Raw genomic sequence first — 24,949 nt, forward strand, 5'->3', positions numbered from 1 at the left:
AGAGACAAAAAGCATGCAAGGACTCAGAAAAATAAAACTTTGTTAGAAGGACAGAGGAAAAACAGCATTTATGTTTCAAATGTTCTTCCAAAATATCATAGTGACCTTCAGTGGTTCATCTTCATTTTAAATGAGAGAAAAGTACCTACTTAAAAATTTTAATAATAACAAAAATTCCCATGTTTAAAATCGGAGATTCCAGAGTTCCTACTGTGGCTCAGTGGAAATGAACCCAACTAGTATCTATGAGGACACAGGTTTGATCCCTGGCCCCAGTGAGTGAGTTAAAGGATCTGACATTGCTGTGAGCTGTGGTGTAGATCACAAACAAGGCTCAGGTGTGGATGTTTCTCTGGCTGTGGCGTAGATAGGCAGCTGTAGCTCTGATTTGACCCCTAGCCTGGGAACTTCCATATGCCTCAGGTGTGTCCCTAAAAAGCAAAAAAAAAACACCAAAATCTGAGATCCTGTAACCTTTGTGTAATATTTGTAAAGAATCAAAATAGGAGACAACTTGGATGAAGACAAAAACAAATTTGGGAGCCTAGTTAGGGACAGAGTGTTACATGAGCTCTAGAAGACATACTAGTTAGAACAAGAACACTGAGTGTCTTATAAATATATTGCCAATAGTAACAAAAGGAACCTATTGTTGATAAAGGGAACAGTCACTTTGCTCATGTATTCACACAAAGTGTTAATTCCTAGTATTTCAGGCCAACAAATGGTTTTCTGGACTAATTACTCTATGCTGATATTGCCCACATACTTTGATTTAAATAGAGAAATCAGGAGTTCCCATTATGGCAGAGCAGAAATGAACCTGACTAGTACCCACGGGGATGGAGGTTCGACCCCTGGCCTCACTCAGTGGGTAGGGAATTCAGCATTGCTGTGAGTTGTGGGGTAGGTCCCAGACGCAGTTCAGATCCTGCGTTGCTATGGCTATGGTGTAGGCTGGCTGCTAGAGCTCCAATTCAACCCCTAGCCTGGGAACTTCCATATGAAGTGGCCCTGAAAAAATGAAATAAATAAATAGAAAAATCATTCCAGTTTCCAAGGAGTGAGATAACCTCTCCTTACCTGCTAAAGATAAGGTGCCTATCAAAGCATCCGCCATCCACCCCTCCATACTTTGGAAATGATGCCCTGCGGTTTAGCCTTGAGGTAAAGTTTATTGGCGCTTGCCGCCTCTGTTTTGGCTCAGGACACTGGTGAGGAGTAAAGAGAGAGAAAGGTGGGCAGGTGGCAACTGGGTTCTTGCATCGAGCATGCTGCTCTCTAAGATATTCTGTGATGATACTGTCCAGCGTAGGTGGGGAAGGAAGATGTCTGTCCAACTGTTTTTTTATGGCTGGGCTTTGGCTGTAGGCGCCATGGTCCGATTTCTGCCGCAACACTCTGATTTTCCTGCCATTACAGGGTGATGGCCTCTCTCTGATAAAACTGATCCTACCAATCAAAGGGGAGTTGCCTACATAAGATGGGCCAGGCAGAGCTAGCGAGCCCTGGGGGGCCCGTGGTTGAGGATGAGCAGGGGGGGCAGAAGGGGCAGAGGCACCCACAGCAGCATGGCTGCCCAGTCGAGTTGCAATGCCATTGGCGATGCGAGGTGTACGGGGAAGGGAAACAGGAGAAGCAGCAGCAGTGACGGGGGTAAAGGCAGAAGAATGGGAGGCAGCAGTCATGGGCAGGTCAGCCTCTTTAGTCAGCACGGTTGCTGTCTCCCCAAGCCCTTTAGAAATGAGATGGTTGCGTATCAGCAGAAGCAGCTCTTTCTCAGGAAAGGAGATCCTTGACTGGGCAACAACATCTGCTTTCTGCAGTCGTGCCAGGGACACATCGGTGCCAATGAGAAGTGGCTTTCCTGACACCCGTTCAATGAGCTCAGCAGCATACTTGCAAAACTTGACATGGTCACTGCGCTTGTCCTGCAGCACAGGCTCTTTCATCAGTTGCTGGATTTGGCAGCTGCTGAACAGGGGCAGTTTGCTGATGATCTGCCGGACGGTGCTACTGCGAGACAGGCCCACTAGGGCCTTGCAGGCCAAGGCCCGGATCTGGTCTGCATCTGTGATGGGCATCTTGATGGACAATAAGGACAGAAGCACCTTGATGCCATTGTTGGACTGGACCACATTCCACATCTTGGCCAGAGTGTGCTCGCTGCTTTTGGGAGTCTGAGGCAACTTTCTCCGAGGAGTTCCAGATATAAATTTGCCAATACTAGAAATTCTGTTATCCGGACCACATACACAATTGATGATAATTTGAAGTGCTGACTTCTGAATTTCAGCATCATGAATAAAGAACTCACCCTCTGCCACTCCCAAAATAATGCTGATACCTATCAAGGAAAAAAAATTCGAAACATATTACATTATTCCTCATAAAAAAATGGCCAACTTGAATGGTTATTCAAGTGTCAAAATTTGGAGTTCTATTCATTTTGTTCCACTTAAAACTACCGCACTTTTTTTTTTTAAGTACAAGCAATAGTTTGTATAAAATGCAGTTAAGTTCTACTACAATTTATCTTTATGATGCAGTATCTCATATGCTGTTGTTAAATAACAGAATGATGTCAGTAATATGTGGAAGTTACCAAGGTTCATGTATAATTTTTCCTAGGTAAGGAGAGCAAAATTAGTGGGAATAAATAAAAACCTTCAAAGAAAACCAAAAAGCCTTCAGCCTGGCTGCTGTAGTGGCAGCAGGAATCCTTTCTTCTATATATGAAGAAAGTTAAAAACAAGTAGCTATGCCTTGGACTTTCTCCCCAGTGTGGTGCACACTAGGACCCACAGCCAGTCACACTTCTTTCCATGCTCATCTTGGCAGCAGCTCTCATCAGCCCTGCTCTTAATAAAAGCCATTTTCAAACAAAGTGTATTTACCTTTTGTTTTTGTATATAATAGCTTCTATCCATTTCGAACTGTTTGCCAATTACTAATTTTGTTAGGGCTCAGGTTACAGAGCTGCTTAAGTTTTTTTTTTACTGTCTACCCAACCCATTTTTCTCATAAATCCTATTTTTAGCACAACACTACAGAGTACAAGGTTTTCAGGAATGCACATGTACCATTACAGTAGAAATGCCTAACCACCCAGAAAACCTGAGTTCACTAATAACATGACTGCCTTATAAGCAACTGATGACATGACTTATGAGGTACCCTCCTCTACAATACCTTCTAAGACTGCAAAATTAGGTCGAGTAACTACAACCAGAATGGCAAAAGAAACAAATCCAGACCACGCAATAATAAAAATGGCAGGTACAACCTACCTACAGTGGAGACAGTGGAACCAGCCTCATCCAGTACATCCACTGATTCTGCCAACTGGAGCTGAATTTTTGGCACAACAGTGAGAATAGCCAGGACATCCAAAGCAAAGCGCACAGTGTCATTCCTGGATAGAGAGAAGAATTAATCTAAGGGAAGCTAGGATACAGCCACAAGAAACAGCAACAGTCAAAACAGAGACAGAGAGACAGAAAATGGATCAGAACTACTACCTATATGGCCCTGTCCCTAGCCATGGCATCAAGAGAGGATCTGTAAATCACCATGACATTATTCAAAAAACATAGGGATGAAATTTTAACTTATCAAACTGCTAAGATAACAAAAGATAGGAACTCCCACTGTGGCGCAACGGGATCAGCAGCATCTTGGGTGTGCTGGGATGCAGGTTCAATCCCCAGCCCGGCACAGTGGGTTTAAGGATCCAGCACTGCCACAGGTGCAGCTCAGATCTGATCCCTAGCATATTCTTTTTAGAATATTATCTAGAAATATGAAACAAAGTTCTTAAAATGCTTATAGCCTTTGGCCCAGAATTTCACCTCTAGGAATCTTTCCTATTAAGGAAATAATCAGAAGTACAAACAAATATTTATATATTAAGATATCCATTACTATATCATGTAAAATAGCAAAAGAATTAAGAAAACTTAACACAAAACAATAGGATCACATGTGTTAAATTATGGTACACTCATATGATGAACTACTTTGCAGCTAATGACAATTATTTTCAAAGAACTCAAAAAAACAAAAAAAAAGATTCAAAATACATTAATGAAATAAAAAAATAAGATATAAAATTTTAAATCCAACAACACCAAGTATTGGCAAAAAGGTATAAAAATGAAAACACTCATAGACTGCTGCTGGAGGAAGAAAATAGTATGAGCATTTTCCAAGCAATCTGGCAGCATCTACCGAATACGAAACATGGACACACTATAACCCAGACCATACACATTATATATTCAAGAGATTCCAAAAAGAGGTTCCTGATACCATTCATTTGATGGGGAAAAAAAAAATAGACACCAAATATCCATCAATGGGAGAATAAACTATAGTACAGAAACACAAAAGTTCAGGTAAATATCAACACAAATAAACATATAACAATGGCTATGGTGTAACGGAATGGGCAGCAGCTTAGGAGCACTGGAACGCAGGTTCAATCCCCAGCCTGAAAGAGGAGTTTAAGGATCTGGCATTGCTGCAGCTGTGGCATAGGTTAAAACTGCAGCTTAGATCTGATCCCTGACCGGAGAACTCCATATGCCGTGGAGCAGCCAAAAAAAAAGTGACTGTATGCCTAAAATTTATATTTTAAAATAAATAAAAATAAGGGTGAAAAAAGCAAGTTGCAAAAGACACATATAGGATAATATTTATATAACTTTAAAACATATGAAATACTATATTATTATTTACACACCTACATGTATGTATAGCATAACATCAATGGAGAGAACATACACCAAATTCAGAAGACCAGTCACTCTAGGGAGGCAGAAAAAGGAAAGGAACTGAAAAAGAAGCAAATACAGAAATATGCCAACCCTGGGTATGGAGCAGTTGTTGTATCATTCTCTGTACCTTGATGTATTTTGAGCTATTTCATTTAAAAGATGAATCTGATTAAATACTATAATCTCAATTATGTATATTTATATACATTATGAAAAAAAGACAACTGAAATTAACAGTGGCTAAAAATATTTTTCATTTCTAAGGTTCTATATATTCTAAGGAAAACAAGTATTTGATTTGCGGGGGCGGGGGGGAGTCACACTCAAGGCATGTGGAAATTCCCAGGCCAGCGATCGAACCTGACACACAGCAGCGACCCCAACTGCTGCAATGACAACCCTGGATCCTTAACCTGCTGTGCCACAGGAAAACTCCTTAATTTTTTTTTTTTTTGTCTTTTTGCTATTTCTTGGGCCGCTCCCGCGGCACATGGAGGTTCCCAGGCTAAGGGTCGAATCGGAGCTGTAGCTGCCAGCCTACGCCAGAGCCACAGCAACGCTGGATCCGAGCCGCATCTGCAACCTACACCACAGCTCACAGCAATGCCGGATCGTCAACCCACTGAGCAAGGGCAGGGACCGAACCCGCAACCTCATGGTTCCTAGTTGGATTCGTTAACCACTGCGCCATGACAGGAACTCCTAATTTTATTTTTAAAAATAAGCTTGTAGGAGTTCCCTGGTGGCCTAACAGTTGGTATTTGGCACTGTCACAGCTGTAGCTCAGATTCAATCCCTGCCCCAAGAACTTCTGCATGCATGGGTGTGTGTGGCCCAAAAAAAAAAAAAAAAAAGGACACTTTTTTCATTTTTGACAGTCCTGCAACATATGGAGTTCCCAGATCTGAACCACAGCTGTAGCAACACCGGATCCTTTAACCCACTGTGACAGGCTGGGGATCGAACTTGTGTCCTGGCAATTCAGAGATGCTGACAATCCCATTGTACCACAAGGGGAACTCCTAAAGTCTATTTTCATAATAACACTAAGATGTTATTTTTCTTTCTCACTCTCATTCTCTCATGAGTGTATAGGAGACCCTTCCAGAGCCTGTATCATGTGTGATGTTACAAAAGATTGAATACAGAAAGAGATATGAGATTTTAAGCCAGATATTTTAAAAACTTGCTGAAATCATCTGGTTATTTAGAGAAACTTTTCATTAAAAAATGTTAATAAGGGAGTGCCCGTTGTGGCTCAGTGGTTAACAAACCCGACTAGGATCCATGAAAATTCGGGTTCAATCCCTGGCCTCACTCAGTGGATTAAGGATCAGCATTGCCGTGACCTATGGTGTAGGTCTCAGACACGGCTCAGATCTGTGACGTTGCTGTGGCTGTGGCGCAGGCCAGTGGCTACAGCTCCAATTCAACCCCTAGCCTGGGAACCTCCAAATGCCGCAAGTATGGCCCTAAAAGACCAAAAAAAAAAAAATGCTAATAAGCAATGAGTTCAGATTTTTAAATAATTCATAAATATTTTTACATTTTGTTTTAATTTCTAATACATTAAATATTAATGGATCTAATATAAAAACAAAAGCTTTTGGGGGTTCTAATAATTTTTAATACAGTAAAGGGATCCTGAGACCAGAAAGTTTGAAAATGGCCACTCCAAAGTATTCTCATAGATTTGATAACCTGGGACTTAGCAAATAAGTTATATGTACCCTAAACAAGACCCTCTTGTTTTTATGGTAGTGGATAAAGGAACGGATGGATAAGGAACGGAGGTCAAGAACCACTGGTTTTAAACTTCATTACTATCTTCCCTTCAGACTCCATCTTTTCCAAAATACAGTTTTAATCCTTTTTACATCGTCCTCAATCTCCTGACTGCATTAACTGTTTCTTCTGAGCCTTGTCCTGCTTTGCTCTGTTTTTAACAGAATGGTGAAAATCATAAGAGCAAAAAATACAGTTTTACATGTAGATAAGATAAATATTACATATAGCTGTCAAGCACTAGAGACATTTAAAGTCTAAACACCAAAGAATACTGGACGCCAGTCTCAAGATAGGACTTCAACCCCACCTCTGCAGCTAAAATATATAATCTTACATAACATTTTCTAAGAGTACAGATGTTGATCTCTGCCTATTGTGCAGTATTTATTAAAGCCAAGACCAACTACTCTCTAAATTACAAATGATATGAAGACGCTTAATCTAGTTTCTCAGATTCAAGCCCAAAATTTCATTCAACAAAGATTTGTTACACTATGTGAAAACCAACATTAACTTTAGCAAAAAGCAGAATCTAACTTCATTTGAAACCTTTCTCAGGTCCCACCTTGCATAATAGGTCTTCCAATTGCAGGCAATAGAAATAAGCTGCAGTAAGAGTTGGACACAAGAAAGTTTGAGGAAGACTTCAGCTGGTTCCCAATACAGCTGTGCTGGGCCATATTCTATCAAAAACTCCATCATTTCCACAATCTGTTCATGAGTATACGAACATGCCTAAAAGGAGAGATATATATTATTAAAGTATATTATTATTAAAGAATTTTATCAATCTGCCTTATCTTCCCCAGCACAGCTCAATGGCCAACTTTTACTTTTTTTTTTAAGGGCCACACCCATGGCATATGCAGGTTCCCAGGCTAGGGGTTCAGTTGGAACTGTAGCCACCAGCCTACACCACAGCCACAGCAATGCAGGATCCAAGCCACATCTGTGACCTACACCACAGCTCACGACAACGCCAGATCCTAAACCCACTGAGCGAGGCCAGGGATCAAACCCACAACCTCATGGTTCCTAGTCAGATTAGTTTCCGCTGTGCCATGACAGCAACTCCCCAACAGGTTTTAATAATAAAGCTAAATAATTTTAAGAATTTTCTTTCTTTTGTTTTGTTTAGGGCTACACCTGAGGCATATGGAAGTTGCCAGGCTAGGGGTCAAATCAGAGCTGTAGCTGCCAGCCTCACCACAGCCAGAGCAAGGAGGGATACAAGCCACATCTGTGACCTATACCACAGCTCACGGCAATGCAGGATTCTTAACCCAAATTAGCGAGGCCAGGGATCAAACACATGTCCTCATGGATACTACTCAGGTTCATAACTGTTGAGCCACGATGGGAACTCCAATAACTGTTTTCAAATCCTACAATTCTTCAGTCCATAGCCCACATATGAAAAAATGAATATATAAAAATAATGTTTAATCTTTTATTTAAAAACTAGACTTGTAATACTTTTTGCTTAAAAAATAACACAATGTTCAAATAATTGGTGCATATATTTCACAGCTTAAGATGCATCACACAAAATGGTTTCTATTCAATTTGAGTTTTCTTCATTTTTGGCTGCCCCATGGCACATGGAGTTCCCGGGCTAAGAATCAAATCTGAGCCAGAGCTATAAGCTACAGCCATTGCACCACAGCAGGAACTGTGCAGATACTAATCTTTGTTCCAAAACATACCAATTAAGTTCAGAAATGACAGTAAAGTGGAATTAAAGATGGATTCTTTCAGAAAAGATTTTCACATAGAAGGTAGGATAGCTAGCACTTTTCCAAAAAAGCAAGCCCTTTTACACACATCTCAGTTCATCTTTTAGTTCCGGTATCCCAGAGAAGTAGCAACTTAAAACTGAGAGAAAGTAATTTCTTGGTACATTCATTTTCAAGTATTCTGCCTCCAAACAGTGCAAATATAATTCAACAATGTACATCTCACATGTTTAGACTCCACTGATAATGAATGTGCATTTCAGGCCCTAGATATTACAGAGTGTTAACAACATTCCCTTTTAAAATAAGCTTCTCTCACCTTGTATGGGGGTTGAGGATGAACAAGAATGCCACCCTCAGTCCTCTGAAGTGACTGCTTCACTTGTTCTAATTTAATGGCCAGGTGAGCCTCAAAGTACTTGCGCAAGGCCATGCAGGTATGTTTCCCAGTTTGGCGGCTAGCAAATATTTCATCATCACTCAGAAGTGCACCCTGATCTTCCAAATTTAGAATCTCCAAAGTACTGATCTATAGGGAAAGAGGCAAAAGAACGGGCCAAAAAAGGAGGAACAACAAAAAGGAAAAGGAAAAGAAGAAAGATCTCAGTAAACTTTTATGCCCAAGAATACTGATAAAAATTAAAGTATGATAAAAATTAAAGTACATCGGTCTATACATGCTGAGAGCAGCCATATGAAACTAAAACATTAAATCTATTGAAAAGCTGCATAGCTTTCAATCATGTTGAAATACACAGAGGCACAAACTATAGCTTTTAGAAAGATTAAGCTGTTCCACTTTATTTTTGTCTTTTTTTTGTTGTCTTTTTTTTGTTGTTGTTGTTGCTGTTGTTGCTATCTCTTGGGCCGCTCCCACGGCATATGGAGGTTCCCAGGCTAGGGGTTGAATCGGAGCTGTAGCCACCGGCCTACGCCAGAGCCACAGCAACGTGGGATCCAAGCCGCGTCTGCAACCTACACCACAGCTCACGGCAACGCCGGATCGCTAACCCACTGAGCAAGGGCAGGGACCGAACCCGCAACCTCATGGTTCTTAGTCGGATTCGTTAACCACTGCGCCACGAGGGGAACTCCTGTTCCACTTTAGATAACTATATCCAAGGCAAGTCTACAATGGCACAGTCCTAATATGAGAAAAAGAATGTACATATATATGTACAACAGGGTCACTATGTTGTACAGCAGAAAATGTCAGAACATTATATATCAACTATACTTCAATAAAAAGAAAATAAAAAGAAAGTACAAAGGCACAGTCTTCTAACCACTTAAGAAGAAGAGAAACTTGTGAATGAAGGAGGAAAAAAATACTTCATCCATAAAAATGACAGCAAAATTCCTCCAGTCGGTGGGTCTGAAGGAATATCCCTACTTCGCACAAAGAGAAGCCACTGAAGGATCTCACCAAGTTCACGAGACGACGGAGACCATCATAGCGGTCAAAGAGTTCCAACACAGCCCGAAAGGAGAAGCAGATTGAGAAAAACATGGTAGCATGGCAGCATCCTGAGGCATGAGAACATTCCATTAACCACAAGGTATAGTTCACCACATCAGACAGAACATTGTGGGGATGCATGCAAACCTGAAAAAAATAAAAATAATTTTTTAAAATTTCGGGGAAAGGAACCTTCAAAGGGGATGAAAAGTTCACCAGTGTAGTTAGATGTCTTTGCAGAATACAATAATCACCCCTGGACAACTGATTCTGAGTTTAAAGCTTAAGTTACAAATAAAATTTTCTAACAATCTATTCCAAGCCTAAAAATAACCTAAATTTAGAGAAATATTTACATTAAACCTATACTGAATGAAATTTTGCAAATATTTACATCCTTTAATGCTCACAACGTTTTGTTAAGTAAGTATTAGGATTTCCACTTAACTGATGAGGAAGTGGCTCAGAAAATTAAGGGACTTCCCCAGGAGGATAAATGTGATTGAACCTTCTGATACTAAAGTCTACTAAGTATCCATTCACGCACTGTCACACACATTTTTTTGTCTCCTGTAGGTCAGACTATGAATTATGAAGCACTGCCCAGGTTTTTTCATCTTAACCACAATTATTTTTGTATATACATACACAAGTTAGGTTACTATTCTCAAAAGACTACACATCCTTGCATAATACTGATCTCAAGGGGTAAAAAAAAAATTAAAATCAAAATATTACCTTATTAATAAACATGTAAAGATAAATACAGACATGGCTCAAGAAGAATTTACCAACTTCAGGAGTTCCCATCATGGCACAGTGGAAATAAATCTGACTAGGAGCCATGAGGTTGGGGGTTCCATCCCTGACCTCGATCTGGCATTGTCACGAGCTGTGGTGTAGGTCACAGACATGGCTCGGATCTGACGTTGCTGTAGCTGTGGTGTAGGCTGGCAGCTGTAGCTCTGATTCGACCCCTAGCTTGGGAACCTCCATGTGCCATGGGTGTGGCCCTAAAAAGCAAACAAAAAAAAAAGAAAAAAAGAAATTACCAACTTTACTCCACCACACAGAACTTTAGAAAAATATTACAGGCACAGAAATGACAAGAACTTTGCTAGTGGTATCTAGGGACCCATGTCTTTTCAAATGTACAACCCACTTACATTTTTTTTTTAGTCACTAAGTCTCAACTAGAAAAACAGAAGAACCAGATGGGGAACCTCTGGAGCTCTGAGAACAACTGGAATGATTTTACTATCTCCACCAAGCTATTTGTTAACATATACAACCCATCATCTCGTTATCATCTGTTGTTTTTATAACAGACTGACACAAAAATGCAAAATATAACTCCACTGAGGGATATCTGAAAGGAACCTGAAAATAATTCTAATGCAAAAGAAATGGCAAAAACTAAAAAAGTTCCCTGACCCCAATCCATCTTGAATTTTTCTTTTTCAGAGACTCAAAAAAACAAAAAGGACCTTTTTTAAAAATTTTTACATTTTGGACTTCTCCTAAAAAATTTTACATTTTTAGAATGCTTTGTAAAAATCAGACATTCATGCTCCTTGCTTCTTTAAAACTTAATCCAACTATTCATTTTTTCTTATCCAAAGGCTGTCCCGTGACTGTGTAAGAGTGTTCCTCATGCTATCCTATTTCCATACATTTGAAGGGACTGGACTTACTCTTTCCATGGCATCCTGGTTGTAGGACAGGTAGTACAAGCACATGGACACACCAGTTGCAGCCATAGAAGGACGAGGAATTTCCAGTAATTTCTGTACTCCACCATGCGCAACAAATTCTGTAGCAAACTTGTTATGGAGCAGGAGAGATGCTAGATGCTAAACAAAGAAAACACATGTCACAGTGGAACAGTCTAGAACAAATATTTCTTCACAAAATATCAAGTTGCTAAATACAAGGACTCTTCTGAAATAGACAACCATTGTCCTACAACAGAAGTAAAAACAATACTTGCTTAAGGAAAACAAAACAAAAACACAACAAACCAAAAAACTTCCAGTTTCATCCCACTGTTCAATCATCAGTTTACACATTTTATACTCACACACATTCTGCATCCCACATACAAAGACACACGCTACCCCAATAAATTCCTGGGGTCCAGGAGTTTCTGCTGTGGCTCAGTGGTTAACGAATCCGACTAGGAACTATGAGGTTGCGGGTTCGATCCCTGGCCTTGCTCAGTGGGTTAAGGATCTGGCACTGCCATGAGCTGTGGTGTAGGTCACAGACGCGGTTCGGATCCTGAGTTTCTGTGGCTGTGGCGTAGGTCAGCGGCTACAGCTCCGATTAGACCCCTAGCCTGGGAACCTCCATATGCCACAGGAGTAGCCCTAGAAAAGGCAAAAAGACAAAAAAAATAAAAAATTTAAAAAAATAAAATTTCTGGGGTCTATTTCTATTTAATTTCAATATTCTCTGGAACTACACTATCCAGTGCAGTAGTCACTAGCCACATGTGGCTAATTTAATTAAAATTAGTCACAAATTCAGTGCCTCAGTGATATTAGCTATATTTTAAGTGATTACATATGGCTAGTAGCCACTGTATTGAATAGCACAAAGAATATTTTCCATAATCACAGAAAGTTCTACTGCACAGCATAGCTCTGGAATGTCAGGAATGAAACTCTAACTTTAAAGAGCCAGAGAGATCATCTCTTTTTTCAGAGGTCTTGTCCAGAAGCTACTATTTCTCAGGCAGGACATATCATTTCTTTCTTTGTGTCCTATACTTTTTTGACAACATCTATAATATCTAAAATCACAAGCTCACATGTCTGTCTCAACCAAATGATAAAGAGCAGAGGCTTTAATTTGTCTAATACTGCAAACACCATAAAATGCTACTGTGTTTATTTAGCTACCTGTTGGGTAAAACTATAATAGCCACAATGTTATTCATTCAATTTTTCTCCCTTCAGATTACCTTAATTACTATGAATAGTAATGGACATGGTGGACTAGACTTACCTGCCCTCCCATACTTAGCACCTCTGCAACCTAGAAAATCATCTACTTTTACTGAATGTGGGTATACCTTTGTTTCCTACTCATTTTCTGGTTTATATTTTGTTCATCCTAGATAATCTGACATCATAAAATATGTATACAGTTAAGAACTTTTTTAAAATGTTGAGACAAAAAGAATATTTAAAAGACAGTATGACACAAGGTACTATACACTTAGTTTTCCATGCCTATCCAGTAATAACTGAGGCCACTCCCAGATCTAGATCCACCTTTCTCCCTTAACATTTAATCCGACCCCTGGATGTGATGAGGCTCTTGGTAACCCTCATCTCTTCTAAATAAGAAATTCTCGTTTGTTACTATTTTGATACATCCAGCAATAGAAACGCCCTGAACAATAAAAACCAGAGATGCTATATACCAAAATGCATAGGTATGTCCATGTCAGTAAAAGGTTCAGTGACCTAATATTTTTAAGAACTTTACCTTGAGTGCTTCAAATGTAAGCAGGACATCATTAGTCTGTTTCAAATCGATATAGAACATCATCAACTCTCGTGATCCAAGTTGCATAAATATGGGAAGTAACTGAAATCAATACCAAAAACAAGTCTTAACATTTGGATTTATTTTCACATATTTCCTATTCCATTATGAGAACAGAAAATCAAAGAAATGAGATGCCTCTTCCCCTCTCCTTTATGAAGATAAATGTACAAACACTCTTCGGTCAAAAAGGCCTTATTAGAAATGACCTGCAAAAAGCTTTACTAGTTTGAGGCAAAGACTTTTCTGTATTAGAATAAAAACACACCAATTTATAAAACGCTACCATAAAACACCCCCAAAATAAACAAAGTAGTCCCAAAGTTTGAACAATATTCTTCCCAGTAAGCTTACCTCCTGATATTCTCCTAAGGGGGTCAAATACTGGAGAATAAGTCGCTGCTCGATAGCAGGAGTCATAGGATAAAGGGTATAATTGGTGCCAATCACCCAAGGGGACATTTCTGACCAGCTGCTATTAGACAGCTCAATAAACATGCGATCTGGATCAGATGATGAGAAACCTAACTTTTGCTTGGCTTTCCTAAAACTCTCTCTGTCACCCTGTTTTGCTGACTTGTTTTTCCTCAATCCTCCTTCCTCAGGTTTGGTTGCTGAGTTCACTCTGCTACTGGTCTTGTGGCCTGAATCAAGATGAAAGGAGATCTCCATATCTCCAGAGGCTTCCTCTTGTTCACCATCCACTACATCTACAGCCATGTCACCATAGTCCATATCCACAGCTTCTTCATCCAGAGGCAAAAGGGGTTCAGAGGAGAGCTTGCGTGGGCTAGGACGCTTGCTTTCTTGCCTCAAAGCCACTTCCTGAAGCTGCAGCTCCCTCAGTCTTCGAAGCACTATTGCCACCTATCAACAGATATTGGAATAAAAGTGGTTGTCTCCTCTGTATTTTTTGTTTGTTTGTTTTTTGAGGTTTTTTTTTTTTTTTTGCTTTTTTTAGGACCACACTGCAGCATATGGAAGTTTCCATGCTAGAGGTCAAATGAGAGCCGCAGCTGCTGGCCTACACCACAGCCAGAGCAACTCAGGATCCAAGCTGCAGCTGCAACCTACACAGCTCCAGCAACACTGGATCCTTAGCCCTCTGAGCAAGGCCAGGGATCAGACACTCGTCCTCATGGTTACCAGCTAGGTTCATTTCCACTGAGCCACAACAGGAACTCCTACATTTTAATTTAAGTGAGTCTTAATAAACAACTCATACTTCTACTTAAGGAGAACTGGATACTCATACAGTTATTTCAATGGCTGGTAATAGCAAAGATTTGATAAACAAGTCAACTTGATTCCTACAGCTTGATGAAATAAGCAATGCTAAAAGTCTCATTCCCCATAACGTTTCCCAGAGAACCCAAACTGATTTACATATAAAACACATAATTCACAACACATCTGTCTGAATCAAGCTGGGCTGGATCATTATACCTGAAGAGGCAGATACTAAATATTCACAATTTTTCTTTTTAGGGCTGCACCTGTGGCATATGGAAATTCCCAGGCTAGGAGTTGAATTGGTGCAGCAGCTGATGGGCTATGCCACAGCCTGCGGAAACATTAGTCCCTTAACACGCTGAGAGAGGCCAGTGATCGAACCTGCATTCTCATGGATACTAGTCAGGTTTCTTAACTAGCTGAGCCACAACAGGAACTCCATCACAATTTTTAAGGTGTCTTTGAAAATCAAACATGAAGGTTTCTCAACCTTTTATCTGTGACAAGTTGTATTTTGTTAGATATTGTCAGCTACATTACACATTATTACATAAACTATTTTTCAAGTTGACCACTTATGCTTTACTTTTTCCTTTAAGCACTCATTTTTTGGGCCCACCTTAAACTGTACTACATACTTAGTTTTTTGGTTGTTCGTTTGTTTTTTGACTGCAACCATAGAATATGGAAGTTCCCAGGCCAGAGAGCAAAGCCACCAATGCCAGGGAGCCATCAATGAGACAATAGCTGAGGCAATGCCATATCCTTAACCCACTGTGCCACACTGGGAACTTCATATCATGCTTAGTTTTAAAAAGAGAGAATGGGAGTTCCCGTCGTGGCGCAGTGGTTAACGAATCCGACTAGGAACCATGAGGTTGCGGGTTTGGTCCCTGCCCTTGCTCAGTGGGTTAACGATCCGGCATTGCCATGAGCTGTGGTGTAGGTTGCAGACGCAGCTCGGATCCCGCATTGCTGTGGCTCTGGCGTAGGCTAGGGGCTACAGCTCCGATTTGACCCCTAGCCTGGGAACCTCCATATGCCGCGGGAGCGGCCCAAGAAATAGCAACAACAACAACAAAGACAAAAAAAAAAAAGAGAGAGAGAGAGAATGATTAAGTCTACTTTAACCTGCATTAAAAAAAAAAAAAAAATGGTGGATGGATAGAAAGGGGCGAATAGATGGATGGATATATCACAAAATATAAGTATGATAAAATGGTCACATCAATTTAAGTGGTGTGTATACAGGTGGTCAACATAAAATTCTATTTTGATATATGTTTGAAATTTTTCATAGTCCAAATGTTGAGAAGGACAAGGGAATGGTTACTATTTATCTAATACAAACTATCATGACTCTTGACAAGATGAAATACAGCTATTTCCAAGTTAAGAAAGAAGTAAAATCAAAACTCTTACTAAAAGTAATCTTGGAGTTCCCACTGAGGCTCAGCGGAAACAAATCTGACTAGTATCCATGAGGATGCGGGTTCAATCTCTGGCCTTGCTCAGTGGGTTAAGGATCCAGCATTGCCATGAGCTGTAGTGTAAGTTGCATATGCAGCTCAGATCTGGTGCTGCTCTGGCTGTGGCATAGGCCAGCAGCTGTAGATCCAATCAAACCCTAGCCTAGGAAATTCCATGTGCTACAGGTACAGCACTAAGTTCAGGTAGCAAGAAAGAACATGTGAATATCTTAGGCAAAAAAAAAAATCTAATATGGTCCTTACCAGCTGTGAATTTTCATCCCTATAGTTAGCGGCAATGTCTTGATTTTCCATAGCACCTCCTAACAGACCAGTAGAATACGTCCTCAATGGCTGATCAGCCTCTCGGGCCCATTTGAAAAGATTCTCAACAATTCCTTCCTATAGTAAAGGAAATGAAATAGTACAATTCAGAAAAAAATTCATAATTAAAGATAAAAGCAAAGACTTCAACCTTGTAAAAAAAAATTTTTAATATTTCAACAATGCTCATAAGACTAAAAAATCAAAGTAAACTAAATGTGCAACATAGGTGGTTTAGTTAAATAAAATACCTGTGCATCTGTGAAACAAACTTCTACTTATCCATTAAAACTCAAGCTAAAGATCAACAATCACATAATATAGTCCTACTTTAGCTACTAAGACCCTCAAAGGGCCCATAAGCAAGTGAGGAGCACTAAAACTTATACATCCCTCTTTGAAGTTAAAATGCACAATTAACATTATCAGGGCTCTGAGAAGTCTTCTACCAAACAAGTATTTTAATGGTGGGGAGAAGAAATGCATGTGACTGAGAGATTTACTTCTAATTCAGTGTTTATTAGATCTTTTCTCATCAACCTGACCCTCGGAATGTTTTAAACTTTTTTTTTTAAATAGTGCCCCAATAAATTTTAATATCATAAAAAAACAAGTATTTAACTTCACATATTCCACTTTTATTTTTAATGAAGTAAAATACACAGGTACGGTGCAAAGAAAACAAAAATCACCCATGTGATTTACCACTGAGTTTAAGAAACAGAAGAGTTTCTGGTGGCATGGTGGGTTAAGCATCTCGTGTTGTCACTGCTGTGACTCAGGTCACAGCTGTGGCTGCAGGTTCAACCCCTGGCCGAGAAATTTCTGCATGCTGTGGGTGTGGCCAAAAAGAAAAAAGAAACAGAAACATCCTATGTATCCCTACCTGTACCACTTGCCTCCTCCTTCCCCAAAGGGTACCTACATTACTAAATTTTAATAATTTTCTTGTAAACCTTCTGTTAAATGTTACATGCTTTGGGAGTTCCCATTGTGCTTCAGTAGGTTAAGAACCCGACATAATGTCCGTGAGGATGTGGGTTCAATCCCTGGCCTCGCTCAATGGGTTAAAGATCCAGTATTGCCACAGGTGCAGTGTAGGTCAGAGATGTGGCTTGGATGCAGTGGTGCTGTGTTGTATGCCTGCAGCTCCAGCTCCAATTCAACATCTAGCCTGGGAACCTTCATATGCCTCAGGTACAGTCCTAAAAAAAACACCAAAAAATAAATGAAAGGGGGAATATTACAACCAATTGTACAGAAATAAAAAGAATTTCAAGATCTGCCGCCTCTCCCACCAGCTGGATGAGCTGCAGCAGCTCCCCCAAGGCAGCACCGGCCTCCACCACCTCAGCTCCAGGCCCAGAGGCCGCAGTCTCAGCCCCCACCACGCTGCCCGTTGGCACTGCTTTAGAGAATAAGGCCAGCCCCAATGGGACAGCTGAAGGGCCTGGGGCCAGAGCTGCAGCAGAGGGCATGGAACCCGTGGTAGCGTGGGCGGGCTCTGGAGTCAGTGGGCTGCGTGGCACCCCTGGAGGGGGCCATGTCTAACAGGGTATTCATGCTGCCAAGCGTGGCCAATGAAGACGTGAAGCCAGTGGTGTCCAGCACGCCTTTGCTTGACTTCATGATGCAGCTGAGGGATTACAGGCCTACCATCCCTGATGCACTTACTGGTAACTACTTGAACCTCGGTGGTTTTGAGGCCTCGGACCCACGCATAATTCGGCTCGTCTCCCTAGCTGCCCAGAAATTCATCTCAGATATTGCCAACGATGCCCTACAGCACTGCAAAATGAAGGGCACAGCCTCTGGCAACTCCCGAAGCAAGAGCAAGGACCACAAGTACACTCTAACCATGGAGGACTTGACCCTTGCCCTCAGCGAGTATGGCATCAATGTGAAGAAGCCGCACTACTTCACCAGTTTAAACGTCCTTGTCTGTCCCCTTGTCCCCACACCAACCTGTTTTCATAATAAACTTTAATGTGACAGGCAAAGAAAAAAAAAGAATTTCAAGAGAACACCATAGGAGTCCCTGTTGTAGCTCAGCGGTAACGAATCCAACTAGTATCCATGAGGACACAGGTAACGAATCCGACTAGTATCCATGAGGACACAGGATCTCTGGCCCCACTCAGTGGGTTAAGGACCTGGTGTTGCCATGAGATGTGGTGTAGGCTGGCAGCTGCAGCTCCGACTCAACCCCTAGCCTGGGAACTTCCATATGCTGCGGGTGCGGCCCTAAAAAGACCAAAAAAGAGAACACTATAAACAACCATACACCAACAAACTGCGATCCTCAGATTAAAAGGACAAATCCCTAGAAACACAATCTACCAAAAGTGACTCATAAAGAGAAAAAGTGAGTAGACAAATAACGAATAAGGAGACTGAATCAGTTATCAAAAACCTCCTAGGAGTTCCCATTGTGGTGAAGCTTAAACAAATCTGACTAATATCCATGAGGATTGCAGGTTCAATCCCTGCTCTTGCTTAGTGGGTCAGGGATCCAACATTGCAGTGAGCTGCAGTGTAAGTTGCAGACAAGGCTCAGATCCTGCATTCCTATGGCCATGGTGTAGGCCAGCAGCTGCAGCTCTGCTACAACCCTCTAGCCTGGGAACCATGGGTGCCATTCTAAAAAGAAAAAAAAAAGGTGTTCCCGTCATGGCACAGTGGTTAACGAATCCGACTAGGAACATGAGGTTGCGAGTTCAATCCCTGGCCTCGCTCAGTGGGTAAAGGATCCGGCATTGTGTTAGCTATAGTGTAGGTCGAAGGTGCAGCTCAGACCCCAAGTTGCTGTGCAGGCTGGCAGCTAGAGCTTCAATTCAACGCCTAACCTGGGAACCCCCATATGCCGCAGGTGCAGCTCTAAAAAGACAAAAATAAAAAAAATAAAATAAAAAAAGATTAAAAATGTGAAATTTAAAATACGACACAAATGAACTTTTCTATGATACAGAATCAGACTCACAGATGTAGAGAAGAGACGTGGTTGCCAAGAGGAAGAGGTAATGGGAGAGGAAGGGAATGATAGTTTGAGATTCACAGATGCAAACAATTATAAATAGAACGGAAAAATAACAAGGTCCTACCATATAGCACAAGGAACTATATTCAATATCCAGTGATGCACCATAATGGAAAAGAATATAAAGAACACATATACATTTATATATATAACTGAATCACTCTGCTATAGAGCAGAAATTAACACATTATAAATCAAATATGCTTCAATTTAAAAATAAATAAATATGGAGTTCCCGTCGTGGTGCAGTGGTTAACGAATCCGACTAGGAACCATGGGGTTGCGGGTTCGGTCCCTGCCCTTGCTCAGTGGGTTAACGATCCGGCGTTGCCATGAGCTGTGGTGTAGGTCGCAGACGCAGCTCGGATCCTCCGTTGCTATGGCTCTAGCGTAGGCCGGTGGCTACAGCTCCGATTCGACCCTTAGCCTGGGAACCTCCATTTGCCGCGGGAGCGGCCCAAGAAATAGCAACAACAACAACAAAATTAAAAAAAATTTTTAAAAATAAAAATAAATAAATATGAGTTCCTGCTATGGCAGAATGGGATCAGCAGCACCTCTGGAGCACGGAGGCACAGGTTTAATACTTGGCCAGCACAGTGGATTAAGGATCCCACATTGCTGCAGCTGCAGCGTAGGTTACAAATGTGGCTCGGATCTTATCTCTGTCCCAAGAATCCCATACGCCGTGGGGCAGCCAAAGAAAAAAATAAACAAACAAACCATAAATAAATAAATACAATCTATTTAATATGGGGCACAGGGGACCTCCCAAAACAGAAAACTGCAGTTCCCATCACGGCACAGCAGAAATGAATCCGACTGGTATCTATGAGGATACGGGTTCGATCCCTGGCCCTGCTCAGTGGGTTAAGGATCCCACGTAGCTGTGAGCTGTGGGATAGGTCGCAGACTCAGCTCAGATCCCACATTGCTATGGCTGTGGCACAGGCCAGCAGCTCTAGCTCCAATTCAACTCCTAGCCTGGGAACTTCCATATGCTGCAAAAAAAAAAAAAAAATCAGGAGTTCCTGTCGTGGCGCAGTGGTTAACGAATCCAACTAGGAACCATGAGGTTGCGGGTTCGGTCCCTGCCCTTGCTCAGTGGGTTAGCGATCCGGCATTGCCGTGAGCTGTGGTGTAGGTTGCAGACGCGGCTCGGATCCTGCATTGCTGTGGCTCTGGCGTAGGCCGGTGGCTACAGCTCCGATTTGACCCCTAGCCTGGGAACCTCCATATGCGGCGGGAGCGGCCCAAAGAAATACCAAAAAGACAAAAAAAAAAAAAATCAAAGAAAAACCTAGGACCAGACTATTTCACTGGTGAATTCTACAAAACATTTAAAGAATTAATGCCAATCCAATCTTAAAAAAAAAAAGATACAAATGAACTTATTTGCAGAACAGAAACAGACTCACAGACTTTGAAAGCAACTTTACAGTCACCAACCTTTGGACAGGTGGGGGGTGGGGGTGGACTGAGGGTTTGGGACTAGCATATGAACACTGTGGTATGTGAAGGGACTGGCCAATAGGGACTTGCTGTATAGCACACAGAACTCTACCCAATACTCTGTGATAATCTAATATTCTATGATAATATGTATGAGAAAATAATCTGAAAAAGAATGGATGTGTTTATGTGTGTAACAACCACTTTATTGTACAGCAGAAATTACCACAACACTGTGAATCACTTACACTTCAATAAAACTTTTAAAAATGAAAGAAAAAAAAAATAAATGCCAATCCTTCTCAAACTCTTCCAAAAAAATTAATGTGAAAGGAACACTTCCTCACTAATTCTATGAAGCCAGCATTACCCTGATACCAAGCCATATAAAGACAGTACCAGAAAACTACATATTCCTTATGAATACTGATGCAAAAATTCTCAACCAAATATTAGCAAACTGAATTCAGAAGCACAGTAAAAGAATTATACACCACAATCAGGTGGATTTACCCAGGAATGCAAATATGGTCCAAAATACAAAAATCAATCTATAGGAGTTCCATTGTGGCATAGTAGAAACTAATCCGACTAGGAACCATGAGGTTGTGGGTTCTATCCCCGGCCTCACTCAGTGGGTTAAGAATCTGGCATTGCCATGAGCTGTGGTGTAAGTCACGGGTGCAGCTCGGATCCTATGTTGCTGTGGCTGTGGTGTAGGCTGGCAGCTGTAGCTCCAATTAGACCCCTAGCCTGGGAACTTCCATATGCCATGGGTGCGGCCCTAAAAAGAGAAAAAACAAAAAATCAATCTATGTAACACACAAAATTAATAGAATTAGTGTGAAATTAACTTCCGTGAATTAGTAGAAAGCCACACGACTGTATCAACTGATGCAAAAAGAATTTTACTTTTGGGTTTTTATCCTTTAATTAAAAAACACTTAATAATCTAGGAATAGAAGGAAACTTCCTCAACATAACAAAAGATGGTTATGAAAAACGTGCAGCTAACATTATACTCAACAGTGAAAGATTGAGAGGCTTTCCTCTAAGAATAAGAACAAGACAAAGATGCCTGCTTTTACCACTTCTATTCAACAGACTACCGGTAAAGGAAGGAAGAATGGGAGGAGGGGAGGGAGGGAGGAACAAACAAACAAACTAGGATTTCCCAGGATTTCCCGTTGCAGCTCAGCAAGTTAAGGGACTGACACATATTCTGTGAGTATTCAGGTTCAACTCCTGGCCTTTCTCAGTGGGTTAAGAATCTGGCGTTGCCACAAATTGTGGCATAGGTCACAGATGGATCCATTGCTGCTGTGGCTGGGGCAAAGGCCTCAGCCGCAGCTCTGATTTGACCCCTAGCCCAGGATCTTCCAAATGGCACAGGTGTGGCCGTAAAGAAAAAAAAAAAAAAAAAAAGAAAGAAAAAGAAAAAGAAAGAAAAAAAGAAAAAGAAGTAAAGTTATCTATATTGGAATGAAGAAATGAAATTATCTGTTCACAGACGACATGATCTAATACACAAAGATGCCACACATACCCCCCCCCAAAAAATTAGAATAAATGAATTCACCAACATTGTAGGATACAAAATCAATACACACAAATCAGTTGCATTTCTATAAACGCGTAAAGAAAAACCTGAAAAGGAACACACCCAATCATTTAAAAGGCATTTTCTGGGGAATTCCCATTGTGGCACAGCGGAAACAAATCTGACTAGGAACCATGAGGTTGCGGGTTTGATCCCTGGCCTCGCCCAGTGGGTTAAGAATCCAGCGTTGCCATGAGCTGTGGTATAGGTTGCAGACTTGGCTGGAATCTGATGTTGCTGTGGCTGTGGCACAGACCAGCAGCTACAGCTCCAATCCGACCCCTGGCCTGAGAACTTCCACATATAGCAGGTGTGGCCATAAAACCCCCACCTCAAAAAAAAAAGAATAAATAAAATACCTAGGAATAAACCTACCTAGAGACAAAAGACCTGTACTCTGAAAACTGTAAGATGCTGATCAAAGAAATCAAAGATGACACAAACCAATGGAAAGATATACCATGCTCTTGGATTGAAGACTTGCTATTGTCAAAATGACTATACTAACTACCAAAGGCAATCCACAGTTTCAATGCAATCCCTATCAAATTAACAATGGCATTTTTCACAGAACTTGAAAAAAATATTTTAAAGTTTGTTTGGAAGTGCAAAAGACCCAGAATAGTCAAAGTCATCCTGAGAAAGAGAAATGGAACCAGAGGAATCGGGCTCCCTGGCTTCAGACTATACTACAAAGCTACAGTTATCAAAACAGTATGGTACTGGTACCAAAAAAAGAAATATAGATCAGTGAAACAGGATAGAAAGCCCAGAATTAAACCCACATACCTATGGTCAACTAATCTATGATAAAGAAAGCATGAATATACAATGTAAAAAAGACAGTCTCGTCAGTAAGTGATGCTTGGAAAACTGGACAGCTACATGTAAAAGAATGAAATTAGAACATTCCCTAAACCATATACAAAAATAAACTCAAAATGGATTAAAGACCTAAATATAAGACCAGATACCATAAAACTCTTAGAGGAAAACAAAGGCCAAACACTCCCCGACATAAACCACAGCAATTATCTTCTCAGATCTACCTCCTAGAGTAATGACAATAAAAACAAAAAAAAAAACAAACAAAAAAAATAGGACCTAACTAAACTTAAAAGGTTTTGCACGCAAAGGAAACCCTAAACAACACGAAAAGACAACCCACAGAATGGGAGAAAATATTTGCAAATGAAGCAACTGACAAGGAATTTCCAAAATTTATCGACACTTCCTGCAGCTCAATACCAAAAAAACGAACAAACCTATCAAAAAATGGGCAGAAGATCTAAACACAATTCTCCAAAGAAGACATACAAATGGCCAAAAAACATGTGAAAAGATGTTCAACATCACTAAGTATCAGAGAAATGCAAATCAAAACTATTAGGGGCGTTCCCGTTGTGGCACAGCAGAAATGAATCCGACTAGGAACCATGAGGTGGTGGGTTCAATCCCTGGCCTTCCTCAGTGGGTTAAGGATCCAGAGTTGCTGTGAGCTGTAGTGTAGGTCGCACACATGGCTCGGATCCCACATTGCTGTGGCTATGGTGTAGACCAGCAGCTGTAGTTCCGATTCAACCCCTCGCCTGGGAACTTCCATATGCCGAGGGTGCTGCCCTAAAAAGCAAAAAGAAAAAACCTACTATGAAGAACCACCTTACAGCAGCCAGAACAGCTATCACCAAAAAGTCTATAAACAATAAATGCTGGACGGGGTATGGAGAAAAAGGAATCCTCTTACACTGTTGGTGGGAATGTAAACTGGTGCAACAACTATGAAATACAGTATGACGATTCCTCAGAAAAACTAAAGACAGAATTACCATTTGATCCAGAAATCCCAACCCTGGGAATCTATACAGAGAAAACCACGACTCAAAAAGTTACATGTGCCCCAATGTTCACTGCAGCACTATATACAATAGCCAAACATGGAAACAACCTAAATGTCCATCAACAGAGGAGTGAATAAAGAAGATGTGGTACATATACACAGTGGAACATTATTACTCAGCCATAAAAAGGATGAAATAATGGATGGACCTAGAAATCATCGTGCTAAATGAAATTAAGACAACGAAACACGGACATCACATGTTATCACTTATATGTGGAATCTAAAAGAAGGATACACTGAACTTATGAACTTATTTGCAGAACAGAAACTGACTCACGGACTTTGAAAAACTTATGGTCTCCAAAGGAGACAGTTTGGGGGGTGGGGGAATGCGCTGGGGTTGTGGGATGGAAATCCTATAAAACTGGATTGTGATGATCATTGTACAACTATAAATGTAATAAATTCATTGAGTAATTTTAAAAAAAGGAAAAGAAAAGAAAAATTATGGTTACCAAAGGAGACAGGTTGGTGGGAAATGATGGGCTGGGGGTGTGGGATGGAAATGTAAAATTGGGTTGTGATGATGGCTGTACAACTATAAATATAATAAAATTCATTGAGTTTAAAAAAAAAAAGCATTAAGTCCCTAAAGGTCGTGATCTAACTGGATTAAGA

The 24,949-nt window shown here is 40.8% G+C and overlaps 2 protein-coding genes across 9 annotated transcripts in view; one reads left to right on the forward strand and one right to left on the reverse strand.

The window, feature by feature from the left end:
• DCAF1 (DDB1 and CUL4 associated factor 1) overlaps positions 1-24,949 on the reverse strand; it is a 79,302-nt gene that overhangs the window by 26,143 nt on the left and 28,210 nt on the right. For 7 of the 8 annotated variants that reach the window (XR_007134360.1, XR_007134361.1, XM_047775469.1 and 4 more), the window contains exons 6-14: positions 16,283-16,420; positions 13,671-14,183; positions 13,257-13,358; positions 11,456-11,614; positions 9,729-9,908; positions 8,622-8,831; positions 7,132-7,301; positions 3,291-3,415; positions 1,084-2,347 (exon numbers count right to left, since the gene is read on the reverse strand). Coding sequence is in view for 6 of the 8 variants with exons in the window: in XM_047775469.1 (XP_047631425.1) it covers positions 1,084-2,347; positions 3,291-3,415; positions 7,132-7,301; positions 8,622-8,831; positions 9,729-9,908; positions 11,456-11,614; positions 13,257-13,358; positions 13,671-14,183; positions 16,283-16,420 (2,861 nt within the window). In the remaining 2 variants the exon portion in view is untranslated. The remainder of the gene's footprint in view (positions 1-1,083; positions 2,348-3,290; positions 3,416-7,131; positions 7,302-8,621; positions 8,832-9,728; positions 9,909-11,455; positions 11,615-13,256; positions 13,359-13,670; positions 14,184-16,282; positions 16,421-24,949) is intronic. The other variant, XM_047775499.1, reaches the window with a different exon arrangement.
• LOC125125072 (transcription initiation factor TFIID subunit 10-like) lies at positions 17,648-18,436 on the forward strand. Its single transcript, XM_047775531.1, is given in 2 exon segments — positions 17,648-17,832; positions 17,834-18,436. Coding segments are annotated over 2 exon segments (681 nt in total). The 3' UTR covers positions 18,330-18,436.

The sequence above is a fragment of the Phacochoerus africanus genome, chromosome 1, assembly GCF_016906955.1.
Source record: "Phacochoerus africanus isolate WHEZ1 chromosome 1, ROS_Pafr_v1, whole genome shotgun sequence".
In the NCBI taxonomy this organism is placed as follows: domain Eukaryota; kingdom Metazoa; phylum Chordata; class Mammalia; order Artiodactyla; family Suidae; genus Phacochoerus; species Phacochoerus africanus.